General features: G+C 29.9%; 3 protein-coding genes and 2 non-coding genes across 5 annotated transcripts; 2 read left to right on the top strand and 3 right to left on the bottom strand.

The window, feature by feature from the left end:
• Positions 1-1,010: 1,010 nt before the first annotated feature.
• On the bottom strand, positions 1,011-4,239 carry LOC106775501 (U-box domain-containing protein 7). Its single transcript, XM_014662633.2, has 2 exons — positions 3,522-4,239; positions 1,011-2,334 (listed from the first exon to the last, which is right to left on the bottom strand). The coding sequence occupies exons 1-2, from the start codon at positions 4,175-4,177 to the stop codon at positions 1,488-1,490; spliced, it is 1,503 nt and encodes a 500-aa protein (XP_014518119.2). The 5' UTR covers positions 4,178-4,239; the 3' UTR covers positions 1,011-1,487.
• Positions 4,240-8,112: 3,873 nt separating this feature from the next.
• TRNAG-GCC lies at positions 8,113-8,183 on the bottom strand. Its single transcript has one exon. It is a non-coding gene; the product is annotated as a tRNA-Gly (tRNA).
• A 1,571-nt stretch (positions 8,184-9,754) lies between these two features.
• On the top strand, positions 9,755-10,702 carry LOC106774950 (olee1-like protein). The gene has a single exon (XM_014661974.2). It carries the CDS (start codon positions 9,929-9,931, stop codon positions 10,439-10,441), a length of 513 nt encoding a protein of 170 aa, XP_014517460.1. The 5' UTR covers positions 9,755-9,928; the 3' UTR covers positions 10,442-10,702.
• A 2,762-nt stretch (positions 10,703-13,464) lies between these two features.
• LOC106774949 (olee1-like protein) lies at positions 13,465-14,333 on the bottom strand. The gene has a single exon (XM_014661973.2). The coding sequence runs from the start codon at positions 14,142-14,144 to the stop codon at positions 13,632-13,634; it is 513 nt and encodes a 170-aa protein (XP_014517459.1). The 5' UTR covers positions 14,145-14,333; the 3' UTR covers positions 13,465-13,631.
• Positions 14,334-14,875: 542 nt separating this feature from the next.
• TRNAG-GCC lies at positions 14,876-14,946 on the top strand. The gene has a single exon. It is a non-coding gene; the product is annotated as a tRNA-Gly (tRNA).
• Positions 14,947-16,831: the final 1,885 nt, after the last annotated feature.

Below are 16,831 nucleotides of genomic sequence, written 5' to 3'. Positions count from 1 at the left end.
ATATTTTAAATTTTTTCGTAATATTTTAAATTTTTTTCATTTTATCATGTTTTAATTATATATTTTTATGTAATTTCATTCAATAATATATTAAATTATATTTTTTTAAGACACATTTAATTATTTTTATTTATTATTTACTTTTGTTGATATTTTTTATATAACAATTTTTATTTTTTAATTTATTATCATAAGTGTAATCTTACTACTACATTTGTATAAAAAATCTTATTTATTATAATATTATAATATAATGTCATTATTATGAATCTGATTTAAAGTTATAAAGAATAAAATTTAAATATAATTATAAATTAATTTTGACTTAAATATAAAATTTAGATAATTATTAATACATAATTATATGAATGAATTCTAATCTTAAAAAAGATAAATAATATATCTTATATGTCCAAAAGAATTTATTATGTTTTTATGAATTTTAATGTTTAATTAGGTTATAAAAAAAATTATAACCTGTTACATAAGTTACTAAAATAATATTTATTAGTTGTTAAGTTGTAATAGGTATATTTGTCATTGATTTTATAACCAAAGTTAATCATAATTTTTATCACTAAATGTTAACTATAAATATTAGTATAATACAAATAATAAATTTAATTCAAATTAAAAGAAAATCAAATTTATTATTTATATAAATGATATTGATAATTTATTTTTGTATAAAAACATAAATTAATAATATATTAGTTTTAAATTGTTATTTTCTTTAAAAGGATTTTATATTTAATTAATTTTAATCTTATAAAAATATGAGTTAATAAAATATAGATTAATAATATATAGTGAGGTAATAGGTTAAAAAATTATTTTTAATAAAAACATAATTATAATATTTGTGTAAATAATAAATTTAATCCTAATTAAAATAATAATAATATTTTATTATGAAAAAATTAAAACAAAGTTAAATAAAACAAATACCGTAAAAATAAAATCAAAATAATATTGGACACATAACCTTGCTTTACACTGTCAATAAAAACCTATACATGTCAACAATTGTTTTGTAAAAAATATTAAGAAAAACAAAAAAAAAAATTGAAAACTAGATATTAACAGGTGACCTGAGATGCAATGAATAATTTTTTAAAAGAAAAAACTTAATTGAGATATTTTATAAAGAGTTCGAAAACAATTGATTTTTTTTTTAAAGCAAAGAGTAACTTAGGTAAGAATGGTTTTGGCGTTGAAGCGAAATTTAATATTAGATTGACTTTCAAAATTCAACTATCTCCTGTCACTGGAAACTTTTCCTTTATATCTGTCAACATTTACAAATGCTGTAACACGAAATGTCAAGGTGACATTTTCATGTTCTGTAGTTTTTCATGTTTTCGTCCCATAAGCTGATGTCATCAATGGCTGGTGCCAAACAATAGCACATTTCAGGACAGCCTAAACTGCTAAAGCTGTGTCAATTTCGAATTTTGATGGGAAATAAAGTGTAAAAAGAATGATCCTTAATAAGGCAAACTCTTGGAACTTGTGCTGATGATCAAAGACTTCAATTTAGAAGATTCCCCTGCAGCATTTGCCCTGTGAGTTATTATTTGCATATTCCTTTGCAGACTCTGTTTCACCAAACTCTTCATCATTTTCTTCCCTTCTTTTGCTTCTCTTTGATTTAAAGGTGATCCCATTGCAAATCTTGGTGTTTGTGGACCAGAATGTGGCCCCATCTTAGTCTGCCTTTCATCCTTAAACCATTGCAATAGTTTCATTGCTCTCTTTTGAGCCAAAGGGCTGCCCAATAAAACCACTTCAAGAAGCACAGGAACAATCCCTGCCTGTGCCATCTTCTTTCTTTGCAACGAACTCTGATGTGCTAGAATCATTAAAATATACACCGATAACTCTTGGCATTTAGGCTTATCTTCCCATGACAAAATATCAATGAAGGTTTCTGGGACCATTGTGCTGTTCTCTATTGCTTTCTTCCCCATCAAAGTCACTGACAAGTTCCCTAGAGTGGCAAGTGCTTTCTCTGAAATTTCTTTTAACGATGACGCTTCCAAGAGGATAGGGACCAACCCACTTGAAACCATAGCCGATGCATTTTCTAATACAGTTGATAGGTTATACAAAGCACTCAAACACGATTCTTTCGTGTCAAAACATGTGTCTGTCTCAAAAATGTGCCTAAGTAATGGGATAAAGTCTAATGAAGCAAGAGGGAACTCAGTGTTTACTAGTGATGACAGTGACAAAAGCAACTCTGCCAATTTACTTGTTATTGATTCATCTACAAGGTCCATTGTCTTTGCCAGCTTCGACAATATTCCTGCCTCAACTATCAAAGCCTTGTTCCTGAAGGAAGAAAAATATTTTTCAACTCAGTCAAAGTTAGGTCAGAAACAAATACTACTTCTCTAAATTTGATAATTTCTCAAAGTCAGAATAAACTATAACTGGATTGGTGCAATTTGAGTATTAAAGAATAAAAAGGCCAAACCAACTAAATTAAAAACATTATTTATATCATAGCGAAGTCAATTAGAATCTTAAGTTAATATTTCTGCTGGAAAATGATGGTCAAAGAAAAAACATAAAATCGCCTTAAAGATCATAAAGGAATCTGATCAACCACCCTATATATTATGATAATCTGTAATTTATGAATTTTAGGACAAAAATGTCGCTTCATTGTGAACTTTGTCCCCTCTAGCTTATCTAACATCCCAGCAACTCAGTTGGCACTTCAGGTTGACTAATTTCTTTCTCGTAGTAAGTATAGTTAGTTTGATAACTTTCATCTTCTACAGCCTTTTGGAGGATAAATGTAACTCTAAATGGCTACACCCACCCACATGATGTCTCTGCTTTTGTTGAAATTATATATTTATCTTTTTTACCCCATGGATATGTACAGAACAATTTGGTCGTGGTTACTATGGAGTCATGAACCAAACCTGCCAAGGCAAATAGCCACTTTGTGTACATCAATCTTGTCTTCACCACCCAAAAGTCAAAATGAGCGGTTCACAATAATTCCACTCTCACCAATTTCTTTATATAATATGATTGCATATTTGTCCATATCAAACAATATGGCAAAGGAGAAGACAGCAAAATGATAAATAATTTTAATCGTGCACCTTGATTTCTAGTTAGTGGACCTTAACCAATGCTACAAACCCTGTGTCCTAATTTCTTTATCATTCCTTCTCACAAATTTTTAACTGTTTAACATTTTAGTCATTCATTTTATCTTACTTGGATTGACATGTATTCCGAGTATATGAATATCTATGTAAATTCAATTTCAACCAATAAAATCTAAAGAACTTACCAACTCAATAACATAGTTGGAAAGTTGAACCAAACACAGAGGTCCACACCAAGCTGAATTACACAGGTTTTATATTGTGGAATTGTTTACTTCTAATCCTTTTGAAATCAAACAAGAAAGTACGACTCTCAAACATTTTTAAACATATTGGTACATGTGATAATCATTCATAAAAAGAAAGAACATATATGGTAGCAAAACTTACGTGTAAGTTCCATCAGCCAGGTGGACCAACGCCGTCAACCCGGCTCGCCTGCGGCTAGCCACTGGCGACGCCGCCATAGATACCAACACCGGCACCACCCCAAGTTCTGTAATCAACTTTCTGACCTTAACATCTTCCTTGGCTAACTTTTCAATCTCTTTTGCCGCCACTTCCTTCTCTTCCCAGTTTCCAAAGTGAAGCATCTTGACAGTTCTCTGGAACATGATCGCAGAAACTTCTTCCTCCTCCTCTTCAGTCTTCTGCATAACCTGTACTGTTTCAATATTTTCAGGCTTCTTGTGTTCACCACTGCCCTTAGCCGCGTCAAACCGATCGGAGGTATCAAAACGCTTTCTGGTTGCTTTGGATTGGAGAAACCGTCTGATGCGGGCAAAGAACTGAAGCTTTATGTTTGAGAACACCCAAATAGAAGAAGATGATGAAGGAGTTGACATGTTTAAGAGGAAGGAGAAAACAAAGCTAAGATGGTGAAGTTTGAAAAAGTGCGGGTTTGGGGTTTGGTTCTTGTACAACTTAGTTTCTGTTTCTGACTTTGAGACAGAGAGAGAAAAGTAAATAAGAGTATTAGCAGAGCTCCGCAAACTTAAAAATAAAGAGGAAGCACAGAGCACATGCAGAAAACAGTGCTGTCCCATTTAATGTAATGGTGGATTATGATATTATGATACAAGATCTCAAATTATGCATTTATTAAGTAATAGAATTTATGCATCATTTCTTTCATGAAAAAGATTTCCGTACCTGAACTTCACTAGAGACAAGATGCTAATTTTATGAATTACGCAGTTGTGACTATATTTGTGCTAAAATAGCAGTGGTTGATAATTTAATTGTAGTTAAATGTGTACAGTTAAAAGTCCATTGTGTATATATTTTGTGGATAAAGAAAGTATTTGGTACAATATCACTAACACCTAAGTTGGGTCTTTCTTCAGCAGCGTTTCACAATCTCAGCCTAAGAAAGTAGTGGAGATGGCATTGATCTATCTTGGTCAAATTCAATTTTGGGGACCTTGTTGGGTGGAAAAATATGGGAACTCTTTGTTCACTGGTCCCATAATATGACTTGGCATTTTATTCATTAAAAGAGACAACAACTAACTAAATTTAGACTTTGGTTTTTGATATAAGCCCACGTCCATTGCATGTGAGAATCTGTTCCATCATGGAACCATAAAATTTGGGTGCAGTGCACATTAATGTCACTTAATATATCTCTTCGTGATCCTTCATTGGCTGCACAATCTGATCTGGATCGGTGCCTCTGATATTCTCACATGCATGGAGATTAATCATCCCAAGTTTCCCTTCCATGAAGGGTGGAGGAAGCAGAGTAGTCATGCATTAATTTTGTGGATTCCTTTCTCCATTATATGATCCTCAAAATGCAATTAACTTGAATAAAACCCCTAATTATTTATTATTAAAATTCATTTAAAACCATGCAGTTCATAGATGTATCATAGAGATTTGAGCTGAGAGAATATGTACCTATGCTGGTGGAATTCTCCAAGAAATAGCCAGATAGATATAGGTAATCATTCATTAAAGAGCATCTTCGTTGACAAGTTTAAAAAATAAAAGAGAAAATACTATTCTTTTAGTTTGATGTCGGCATTATAAGGCATTATAAACTATAGTTTATGTTATATACTTGTACCATTAGCCTGCAATTAAGTCATCACCAATTTAGACCCACAAATGATAACAGTGATAAACATTGGTATCATGGTATTGCTTATTTGGGTGGGGAGATAGAGATATATTTGAGACTTTGATGGCTGTGGCATTTCCATGTTGGAGTCCACTACAAATTTGTATCCATATATGTGAATTGCAGACACTGAAGTTTCCCACGTGTGAAGGAAGCATTACCAGTTACACATTTTTGTTTTGAGTTTGGCTTTGTGACAGTGCTAATATGATGTGTGCCACTCCCAGAACTAGCGTAATACCAAAATCATTTGTTTCTCACTGCCACGAACCGTAAATTGATGTGTGTTTGCAGACAACTTTCTTACATTTCCAAATGTATGCAAATTCTCGGAATCTAATGTTACTGTGTGCTTGTGCGAAAATGAGTTTTGTACGCAAGGTAAAAAGCGTCAATAGCAATGTTATTCATTACGTAAGTTGTTTTCTAGCGTTTTTACTCAAATTCTTATCAACTCACCAATTAAAATTCAAACATCACATAAAAATAATAATATAATCATAAATTAAAAATTCAAACATCACATATCAGTTATGTAATTTTCTTATAAAAATTTAAGTTTTATATTCAAATTCGTGTTCTCGACTCGTAAAATCAGTGCTTCCCGAGGTTATTTAAAAGTTGAATTTCAAGTAAAAAGAATTTGCCGCCAGAGAGGAATCTTTTGATCGGAATTGTACGTAAGTTCTTGAGAAGTTAAACAAAAATCGAAAATGTAACGTGTCTGCTTGTAGAGCATGTGAAGACGTATATGTATGGTGACGAAGATGGTGATGCATAATTGCATAGTATACATTTTTCAATGAAGCTAGTGTTTGAATTGAAGGATTGACGAGATATTTCATCAATAATGACCGTTGTCCAAATGATGGAACACAACACTACTACGAGAGGAACACAAACGTGTCACACACTTTAATCTATTTTTAATATTATTTAATTTAAGAATAATAATAGATTGAGACACTTTTATATTCATTTATTTGACATACAATATAAAAATAAAATATCATAAAAAAATTATTTGTTTCAAATTATTATTTCTTTTTATTTAAACCAGACTTTAGAGTCAGATTGTAAAGGTTGAGGATTTCCCTCTTTTTAGAATCATCTCTTTCCACCCGTGACCCAGTAGAGATTAAAACTAACCCTATGTTTGGTACTATTTTTGTTAATAATTGAATGCAGTAATTCACAAAACGATAAAGATAAAAAATAATATTGTATTATTAGGTCTTTTTTGTTATATATGTATCATAGAGATTTTAAAATAAGAGAAATTAGTACCATAAGTATTAGTGGGTCAAACGGATGCGATTCTATTAAATTATACCCACTTTTATTTTTAATAAAGCCTATATATTTGATAAATAATTATATTTTTAAATAGGTTAAATGAGAATTTAATTTTCAATCTTATATACTTATACAGTTTTTTTATCAGTTGAGACTCAACTTGGCGTCATCTCAAGAAGTAACACTCTCTAGTATAAGTAAAAAGAGTGCATTCAAAATCACCCAATAATGAAAAATAGTTGAAAGTTTTATCCAAGCTTTTACTATTAAGATTCTTTCAAAAACACTTTAATATTATTTGTAATTGCTACATTACAAGATATTTGGTAATATTTTTTTTTCTTTTGATTAAAACATTAGAATGGATAGATGTCTCAATGATATTCAACAAGAGGTTAATTGAAACTGTTAATAAGAACTTACTTCAAAGATGCCTGCCTGCATGGGTTTTGGTATACTTTCAGAAATATCAGCGATAAATGTATTTTTGCAGTAAAGAATAAGAAATATCATCATACAAACAGTATAAAGTTCAATTAAGGATGAAAAGTACAATACCTAAAAAGGATCACGAGTATATAAATATGTGGCTACATTATTCTGTAACCCAATATTTTTAAACTGTTGACACATGTGAATCTTTGTTCTTTTTCCTAGCTTAAAAACAGAGTGCTGATGTGTTAAATTCCTTTCCATAGCAACACCAGAAGTTAGATCCATGGATAGAGCTTCACGGATTATAAATATGTGGCTATGAGACCACATGAGTGATATCACGGCAAACTCTGAACAGGGATTTTGTCATCAGTCATCACACGTGGGATTCAAGTTGAGGATACCATTTTGGATTTGTCCTCACACGTGTGGATAACTAGGAATTTTGAGAGTCAAAATGGGCGCCCCACTAATGAAATGTGATTAATATAGAAAAGTGGGAGGTTTAGCACAAGCTTCACAAGTGCAGTGCCACCAAAGGGATGATAGACAATTTTATAGGTCGATTTTATAAATTTATGGTCATCCAATGATGCCTCTTCACACTCACAAAGACAAAAAGTGTAGGAGGCATAATGCTTTTTGCATCATTATTATTATGATTATTAGCTCTTAAATTGAGAACTTTCGTTTTCCACATTAACATGTAATATTCTTTTATTAAGACTTTATAATTTTAATACTTAGTTGATTGAGATGCTCTAATATCATGTGCCCAATTCACGAAGGTTCTCGTAGGCTACTGTTATTTTGAACTTGTTTATACAATAAAGCACCACGTAGGTGTTTGCCTAATGCAATGGTCAAGTGATCCACGGGTTCTTCAACCAATTCACCAAATTTCTTTTCATTAAATTGGCTGCAGACAACTTACTATGTGCACAGGAAATAATTACAATTTCTTCAAACGTGGAAGAACCTCTTCGGTGGTTTGTGCTGAATGCAAGTGAAACAGTAAAACTTGTCGGATGACAATTCATTTTTTCAAACTTTTTCTGTCTTTATCAGTCAAAAGAACAATCGTTGTTGCATTATAAAAATAAAAAAATTACGAAAAAAAACCAATGCACCAGCCGGGAATCGAACCCGGGTCTGTACCGTGGCAGGGTACTATTCTACCACTAGACCACTGGTGCTTGATATTAATAAAGAAATAATCTTTTATTTGACACAGATTCAGTTTAACAAGAACAAATTCTCATTCATTCCTCGGATAAAGTTCATCTTTCATTTTAAATTGAATGATATAAATTATTACCTGATTATCGACCGATTTACAATTACAACTTACTCACATGTTCATGGTCGCGTCGCGTCGATGAAGATGATAATGACAATTAGAAACAACGAGGAAAACAATAGTATCAACACAATCTAGGACAATCAAGACAATTATCAGCTATCCTATTAGTTTTATCGAGGATGTATTCACAAAATAGAATAATTTGTTCATAGATGGTTTTGTGATGGAAATATCTACAAGTGTTGACACAAATAGTGATGAAGAAATTAATATACGATATTCAGATATATATTTAATTTAAAATTTTAAAGTAATAGATTTATAAATTTTTTATTTATATAATATTCATTTATGTTATTTTAATCAATACTCGCCTTAAAAAATCAGTTATTAGGAAGATACGAATCACTTGATCTTTATTTATAAGAGTTACATATTCAATTTAGAAAAAAATGTAGAAGGCCTTTAATTTTATCAGACATGATAGAAGTTGCAGTATGATTTTTTAATTTTCGAATACTTAATCCTTTCACTTCAACCAAATCCAAACACAATAATTCTGTCAAAGATTACAACTATCAGCATAACTCCACAACTTTTAAATCTAGTATAAATTTCCTCTCTTTTTCCATATTTCATTTAAACTGATATACTATTTTAATTAGAAACATTATAAACACATCATTATTATTAGAAAAGAACGATAAGTAACACCAATCTCTTTACTTTTAAGAACAAATTTAAAAAAAGTCAACGAATGAATTTGAGATAATATATATATTATTTTGTTATTTATCTTAAATGATAAAAAGGTGAAAGTGTAAAATTTGAAGAAAAAGTTCAAAAAATATTTTAGAGATGTGATGAGTAAAAAAATGTTTTAATAAATTAAAATATAAGATTACACATTTGTCTTTATGGTTAATAGTAATGTAATGGTTAATAGTGATGTAAATTATTATTATTATTATTATTATTATTATTATTATTATTATTATTATTATTATAATTATGATTATAGGTTTCTTTTGTATTTTTGTTATACTCCTTCAATAGTGATCTGTTTCTTTTTCCTTAGGCTACTTCTTCTTCTTCAACCAACCAATCACACACTCTCTCACCTGAGTAATTATTAATTATTCGTATACAATAAAAAGAAGAATCCCATTATTAAGAGATGGATTATAAATAATAAAAATATATAAAATCTTTAGACTTTTATGTTTTTATTGTTGCTTTAAAACGGAAGTTAACTTCTTGATAAAAGAAAAGTGTCAATCTGCAAAATATATTTTCGCTTTTAGTGAAGATAGCTGTATACATATTTAACTTAAAATCTTAAAATCTTAAAATACATATATAGTTATTTTTATTTATTTATTATTTTAGTCATTTTAATCTATATGTAATTTGTAATACCAAATATTTACGTGTAAGAGTTACAGAAGCAAGTTTTATTCAAGAAAAGAAGGAGCAAAAGGCGGATCAAAACAAGTTTCAACCATGAATAAATATAGGATGAATGACAATCTCACGTTAAACTCACCCCACAGGTATAAAACGCAATACTCTCTTCTTCTATCATCATCATCATCATCTCCATAAAATTCTCATCTAATACAATAAACAGTATTCGCAATGGCAAAGTCTTCAATCATCATCTTTGCCTCCGTCCTATGCTTGTTATCCTTCTTGAGCTCGGTTTGTGCCAAAGAGCGCTACATGGTAGAGGGCACTGTTTACTGTGACACCTGTCGTCTTCAGTTCCTGACGAAGTTGTCTGAGTTCATGGAAGGTGCGACTGTGCGGGTGATGTGCTCACAAGTTGACAACGCAAATAACGTGACATTCAACAAAGAAACAACGACAAATTCATTGGGAGCTTACAGAGTGGAGGTGGATGGAGACCACGAGGATGACACTTGCGAGGTGACCCTTGTGAAGAGCCCAAGAGCAGATTGCAACGAGATTGACAGAGAGGCTCACCTGTTACAGGCTGCCAGAATCAGCGTCACTAAGAACAATGGAATCGTCTCCAACATTCGTCAGGCCAACCCTCTTGGATTCCTCAAGAAGGAGCGTCTCCCTGGCTGCGCGGAACTTATGAAAGAACTTGGAATCAACGAAGATGGCACCCCCATCTCAAACTGAACAACCCCTCTAATCCAAACACACCAAAACAAAACCTCATACGTAGGATACATCACACATACCTAGGTATCCCTCTTAGGTTTTGTTCATGCTGCTTTCCTTTTTTCATTCCCTTTATATATTTATTTAATAATCAGGATATTTGCTTAGTAATGTATGACTTTGGCCATTGGGATGAGTTTTTCTACTTTGCAAGTCTCTCAGACCATCTTTTGCCTTGTACTACTCTTTCATTTTCTAATTCCACTCATTTTATTTATATCAACCAACTTCTTTTTATTTCAGCTACATATTTAATAGGCTTTCTAAAAATTTCTGCAAATATGCCTTTTTTTCATTTATATTACTGTTATTTAAGTTGAATATTATCTGATACTTGGTAGGCTGTATGGTTGTATTTTGATTTGAAGATGAATAGGAGGAAGTGGATTTGTGAGGAAAAGAAATGAATGTAGGATTGTTTGGATTAAAGAAAATAAGATGAGAAATGGAAATATTTGAGAAAAAAACTACTATTGATAGGAGGCAAAAATATGATATGTGCAGGACAAGTAAAAAATGTTAAATTAACTATATTCAAGAGGGTATAGATTATGACTCTATTTAAGATTGTATCCTATATTTTGTTAGAAATTTAAAAATGTTACTATATTTTATATTTTTGTATGTTAATTTTTTTTTATCATCTTAGGCTATATCGCCTAGTTAAATGCTTTATTTATAATCATTGAAATTTTGTATCAATCCCTTTGAATCCTTCCTCGATATTACAATTGACTCAATTTCCTTGCTGAAAGATAAATAAATAAGAACACATAAATGTTCTTAAATATCATACTTATAATTACATAAAATCAGAATTCATTTAAGAATCCAAAAATGGATAGTTATCCATCTTATATAACTAAATACAACCTACATTAAAAAAATTCAAAAATTAAACAAAAAAAAACTAATAAGATATTAAGAAAAATTTTCAAAACTAAAATCAAATTACAAATAAGTTGGTTAAGCTATAAACATTCATTAAATAAATCGTCTTCAACCAAACCTTCTTTGAAAATTTACCATCAAACAATTCATTTCTTATTAGACTTCACTTTATATGAATTTGTTAGAATTTGACTCGTGAGATATATTGGGTAAGCATGACAAAGACTCAATCATTCAAACATTGATAAATGCTTTAAGGATTCAGTCTTTCAATGAATGTTACTTTACAACTTTATTCGTAAATATTTTCTCTTTCAATACACTTCATTCTAACATCACTCAGGAGATGTTCCAATTACTTAGTCTCTTAATGAATGTTTTCATATGTCCCTGTCACAAGACAAGACTTTAGCTAAGTTTGTCAACACATATTTGTTTTTAGTACCTTTCAATTTGACATCACTTAGAAAATGTTCCAATGACCCATCTCTTAAATAAAGCTCCAACGTTATTATCATTATTATTCTTATTATTATTATTGTTGTTGTTTTGTTGTTCAAAAGTTTAAAAGTTAATATTGGAAAAATAAAATAAAGTTAAATGTAAGATAATTTTACACAAGTAAATTAACATTTTTTTATAGTTTTATTGGTGTTTTTGTCATTTTTTTCCCAACTTTTATTTTTTATTTTATTCATATGATTTGTTTGATTTAATTTTTTGACAATTATCAATACTTGTTTATTTTTGTGTTATATAAAATATATTTTTTAATTAGAGATTTTATGATATAATGAAATGGAAAATGTATAAGTGAATTGAAAAATTATTTATCAATGAAAGAAATTACACTGAATAGAGTTGACCTAATTGGAAATGAAAATTAAGCCAAAAAATTACAATAATGGTAGTCTAAATCTTATACCCCTTTTGAATTGATATAACACCACGGTTTCAGATCTTTCCATTGTTTGTTAGATGTGCTAGATTGAAAGTGTGAGGGATGAATGAATGGTTCAATAATAAATATAAGAAAAGAGAAAAATTAGGATTTTAAAAGTCAAAAGAAATTGAAGTTCTTTAGAAAAATTACGCTGAAGAAAAACGTGAGATGGAGAAAAAAAAAAGAATATGTAAATACTAAATTAAAATTAACAAATAACAATTTATCAAGATCTATTATTTTAAACATCTCATCAATATCTGTTACTTCTCTCTACCTCTCCTTTGTAATACTATATAATATATAAATTGGCAATGAGTTTGCTTATTATTTTAACAAAATTCAAGCTAGTTTGTTTCAACATATGGAAATGCACAAATTTACTATTCATGCAGAAATTTATCGATAGAGAAAAAAAGCTGACGGAAATAAAAACTTTTTTTTTTCTCTTCAACACAAAAGAGATTTGCGACGAAAGTTAAATAATTTTATTTTGTAATAAAGTTAATTTTTATTTAAATTAAAACAATAATAATAATAATAGTTTAATAATAATACAAATAAAAATAATGAATATAAATAATGTTAATTTTCTATTTTTTAACTAAAATATCTTTTTAATATATTAAATTTATCATATCATTTACTAATTTTTATAAATTTTCTTCTCAATTTTTTATTTCTTAATATCTTTTCTTTAATCTACTCTCACAAATTTATCTTAAAATCCAAACACAAAACTCGGTAATTTGAGTGATGTTGGAATCCTTGAACAAGATCATGTTTTTTTGAATAAAAGTTCATTAAAAGTGATTAGTTAACATGTGAAGTTGAATTAAAAATAACACGAGGCTAATTAAAAGTAAATGATAAGATACAGACAAGCTGAGGTTTACTCATTTTAAAATTTTACTCTACTAGATATTTTTTAAGATTTATGAAGTATCAAATAATATTCAACTTACATAAAACCAATATAAATGAAAAAACAAGGTATGTTTGTTTGCACAAATGTTTAGAAACCCTGTTAAATTATTATATGTAGCTTAAATAAAAGGAAGTTGGTTGATTGCATGTTGCAGAGTGAAGTGCATGAATTGAAAGCAACTGATTTAATAAAATGAGTGGAATACAAGGCAAAGGATGGTCTGAGAGACTTGAAGCCAAAGTCGTATTACTAATCAAACATCTTGATTATTAAATAAACATATAAAGGGAATGACAAAAAAACAGCGCCAGGAACAAAACCTAACAGGGATACCTAGGTATGTCTGATGAGGTTTTGTTTTGGTATGCTTGTATTAAAGGGGTTGTTCAGTTGGTGATGGGGGTGCCATCATCGTTGATTTCAAGCTCTTTGATAAGTTCCTCGCAGCCAGGGAGACGGTCCTTCTTGAGGAATCCAAGAGGATTGGCCTCGCGAGTGTTGGAGACGATTCCATTGTTCTTAGTGATGCTGACTCTGGCAGCCTGTAAGAGGTGAGCCTCTTTGTCAATCTCGTTGCAATCTGATCTTGGGCTCTTCACAAGGGTCACCTCGCAAGTGTCTTCTTCGTGGTCTCCATCCACCTCCATTTTGTAAGCTCCATTTGCATCTGTAGTTGTTTCTTTGTTGAATGTCACATTGTTTGCGTTGTCAACTTGTGAGCACATCATCCGCACAGTCGCACCTTCCATCAACTCAGACATCCTCGTCAGGAACTGAACACGACATGTGTCACAGTAAACAGTGCCCTTTACAAAGAAGCGCTCTTTGGCACAAGCCGAGCTCAGGAAGGATAACAAGCAAAGGGCGGAGGCAAGGATGATGATTGAAGACCTTGTCATTGCGAATACTGTTTATTGTTTTAGATGAGAATTTTATGGAGATGATGATGATGATAATGATAGAAGAAGAGGAGACTATTGCGTTTTATACCTGTGGGGTGAGTTTAATGTGAGATTGTCATTCATCCTATATTTATTCATGGTTCAAAAGTTGTTTTGATCCTGCTTTTGCTCCTTTTTTTTCTTGAATAAAAGTTGCATATATAACTCTTAAAAGTAAAGATTAAATTCTTGGTATTGGAAATTACACATTAATTAATGTCACTAAAATAATAAATAAAAAAACCTATATATTTTTAAGATTTTAAGTTAAATTATATGTATGCACATATACTAGTATTATGTAAATTACTGAAATTTCTAATTTGAATTTGTTACCATTTAAATTGAATTCCATTTTCATTTAAGTATCAAAATAAATAGTAAAATACCAGTATTGTCAGTTTCTTTTCCTTCACACTTATGTTGGTCCCATAGTAAAAGGTAGAGTAAGTTGAGAAACAAATGATGATATTGCCTTTCAGTACAAGCGAAAAGAATATTTTGCAGATGGACACCTTTTATTTTAAATAAAGAAGTTAACTGTCATCTTCTCTATGCGACCATGGACAATGGATTCAGTTGTTAATTTGTTAACAGTAAAGTAATATTTGATTTATTAATCCAATTTAAATTGTGAGATAAACGTTATCCTAATCTAATTAATAAACGTTTCTTCTAGTTAATAAAAAGCACCAGTGGTCTAGTGGTAGAATAGTACCCTGCCACGGTACAGACCCGGGTTCGATTCCCGACTGGTGCAATTTTTTCATTTTTGTAATAATACAAGGAAGAAAGATCCCATCAATCACTACCCAAACCCATGTACTTTGAATAAATTGTTTTAGTAGCACAACTACCCTTTTTATTTTTCTAGATATTGTATTCCACATTTATCTGTATAGTATAATTTTTATTTTAGGTTAGAATTCTATTTTTGCAAAACTAAATTTTAAACTGATTTTTTTTCTTCTAAATTTTTGTTTATTTTGTAAAGAAAAAAAAGTAAAAAGGTAAAAAAAGAAATTATCACTCTCCATACACCTCTTTCTTTTACACACTTTCCATACACCAACTCTCCACTCCACAACTTGTGTTTCTGGTTTCCTTCACTTTTCACCCTCACAACCTCAATCCCTTTTGTTCATGCATCATAGTCTTTTTCATCTTCTCCCTCTGCACACTCCTGGTCAAGTAAATTTTTAACTTTTTTATATTTTTAATTTCTTATTTACAAATTTTTGTAGTTGAAATCCCTTCTTATCATGAGATTAAGTATCAGATTCCCAAATACGGATAAAGAAAGTACAAGATTTTAAAATTTGATGTAAAAAATGTTATGATTGGTTATCTATTTTATCAGATTTTAAAATCTGATTAAGTATTATACCTAATTTAGTCTATCGGATTTTTAAATTTGATTAAATAATATATTAAATTTTAAAATTTGATTAGATAATTTATTGGATTTTGAAATCTGATTAATAATTTACTGAATTTTGAAATTTTGTTAAGTAGTATATCAAATTTTGAAATTTGGTATATATCTTTGCTTTTTAGTTTTTATGATTTTTTGTTTTAATTTTTTTAAGGACTTTTGGTTTTGTTAGTTTTTATTTTCAATTTTATTTATTGTGTTCTTGTTTTATTTATTTATTCTCTTTGAATTTAGTTATTTCTTAAGTGTTTTTCATTTTTGTTTGAATTTCTGTTATAGAAATGTCAAAACATAGAGATGTCTCAACATAACAGACTCAAAGTTCTGCATAGAGTAAAGCAAGAAGGAGACTTATAACATAAAAGGTGTCATGATGTTAGTGAGTAACAAGAGAATGTCATTGAACAGCATGAGAATATTATCGAACTGTACAAGCATGTTATTCACCAAGAAAACAAAGTGGTTAAACATTTTGACAGTCCACATGACACTTCTTTGTTTACAAGCTATGTTAATCACGTTGGATGTACATGGAAAGATTGATTTTGAATGTTTATATTCTTTAATTTTGATGATGGATGACTTATTTAAATTTTAGATGCAATTTTTATATGTAACTAGACCTGTCAAATAGATTCATATAATAGGCTCTGACCCTAGCCCATGTGGGTTAGGACCAAAAAAGACCACAGGGCCAAAAAAGCCCTTTATTAAAAAAGTTCAGGACTAAAAAGCCCCAAAACCCTGTGGGTCAGGGTCAATCCATGGACTTTCTTTTTTATAAAAAAAATTAAATATTCAACAATAAATTGCATTTTTATATAGAAAAGAAACACTTATATTAAGTGTTATAACTTGAAAAATTTTAATTATCAAGCACACAAACTCAATTAGAGAAAAAGCTATCAACTTATATAGCAACCAGAATCACAAACAGTAAAAAATGATTGTCAACAAAACTTGAATGTGAAGATTGGTGGCAGTGTATATTTTAGATGCTCTCTAATCAGGCATAGTCAGTTAATTTACTCCAATATCAGTATCTGGAAAGTAATTTTGCCTACTATAATTATTGTCTATTTGAAAACAGATATGTCCAATGAAAGAAAAAAAAAGAGATATTGTATACATCCAGAATTGGAAACTAAAAAAAGAGATATTTTTAAAATATATGATTATTTAATATTAATTTTGATTCAATAATGACTAT

Source organism: Vigna radiata, chromosome 10 (genome assembly GCF_000741045.1).
Source record: "Vigna radiata var. radiata cultivar VC1973A chromosome 10, Vradiata_ver6, whole genome shotgun sequence".
NCBI classification, from domain to species: Eukaryota; Viridiplantae; Streptophyta; class Magnoliopsida; order Fabales; family Fabaceae; genus Vigna; species Vigna radiata.
The sequence above is the reverse complement of the archived record's forward strand: the minus strand, read 5'-3'. Positions and strand labels throughout refer to the sequence as shown.

What these genes read in the sequence shown, in the direction of transcription:
- LOC106775501 (XM_014662633.2), bottom strand. Translation starts at nt 4,177, where the DNA reads ATGGGACAGCACTGTTTTCTGCATGTGCTCTGTGCTTCCTCTTTATTT. An exon ending in CTGGCTGATGGAACTTACAC is followed by an intron (nt 2,335 to 3,521) that starts GTAAGTTTTGCT and finishes TTCTTCCTTCAG; the next exon opens with GAACAAGGCTTTGATAGTTG.
- LOC106774950 (XM_014661974.2), top strand. Translation starts at nt 9,929, where the DNA reads ATGGCAAAGTCTTCAATCATCATCTTTGCCTCCGTCCTATGCTTGTTA.
- LOC106774949 (XM_014661973.2), bottom strand. Translation starts at nt 14,144, where the DNA reads ATGACAAGGTCTTCAATCATCATCCTTGCCTCCGCCCTTTGCTTGTTA.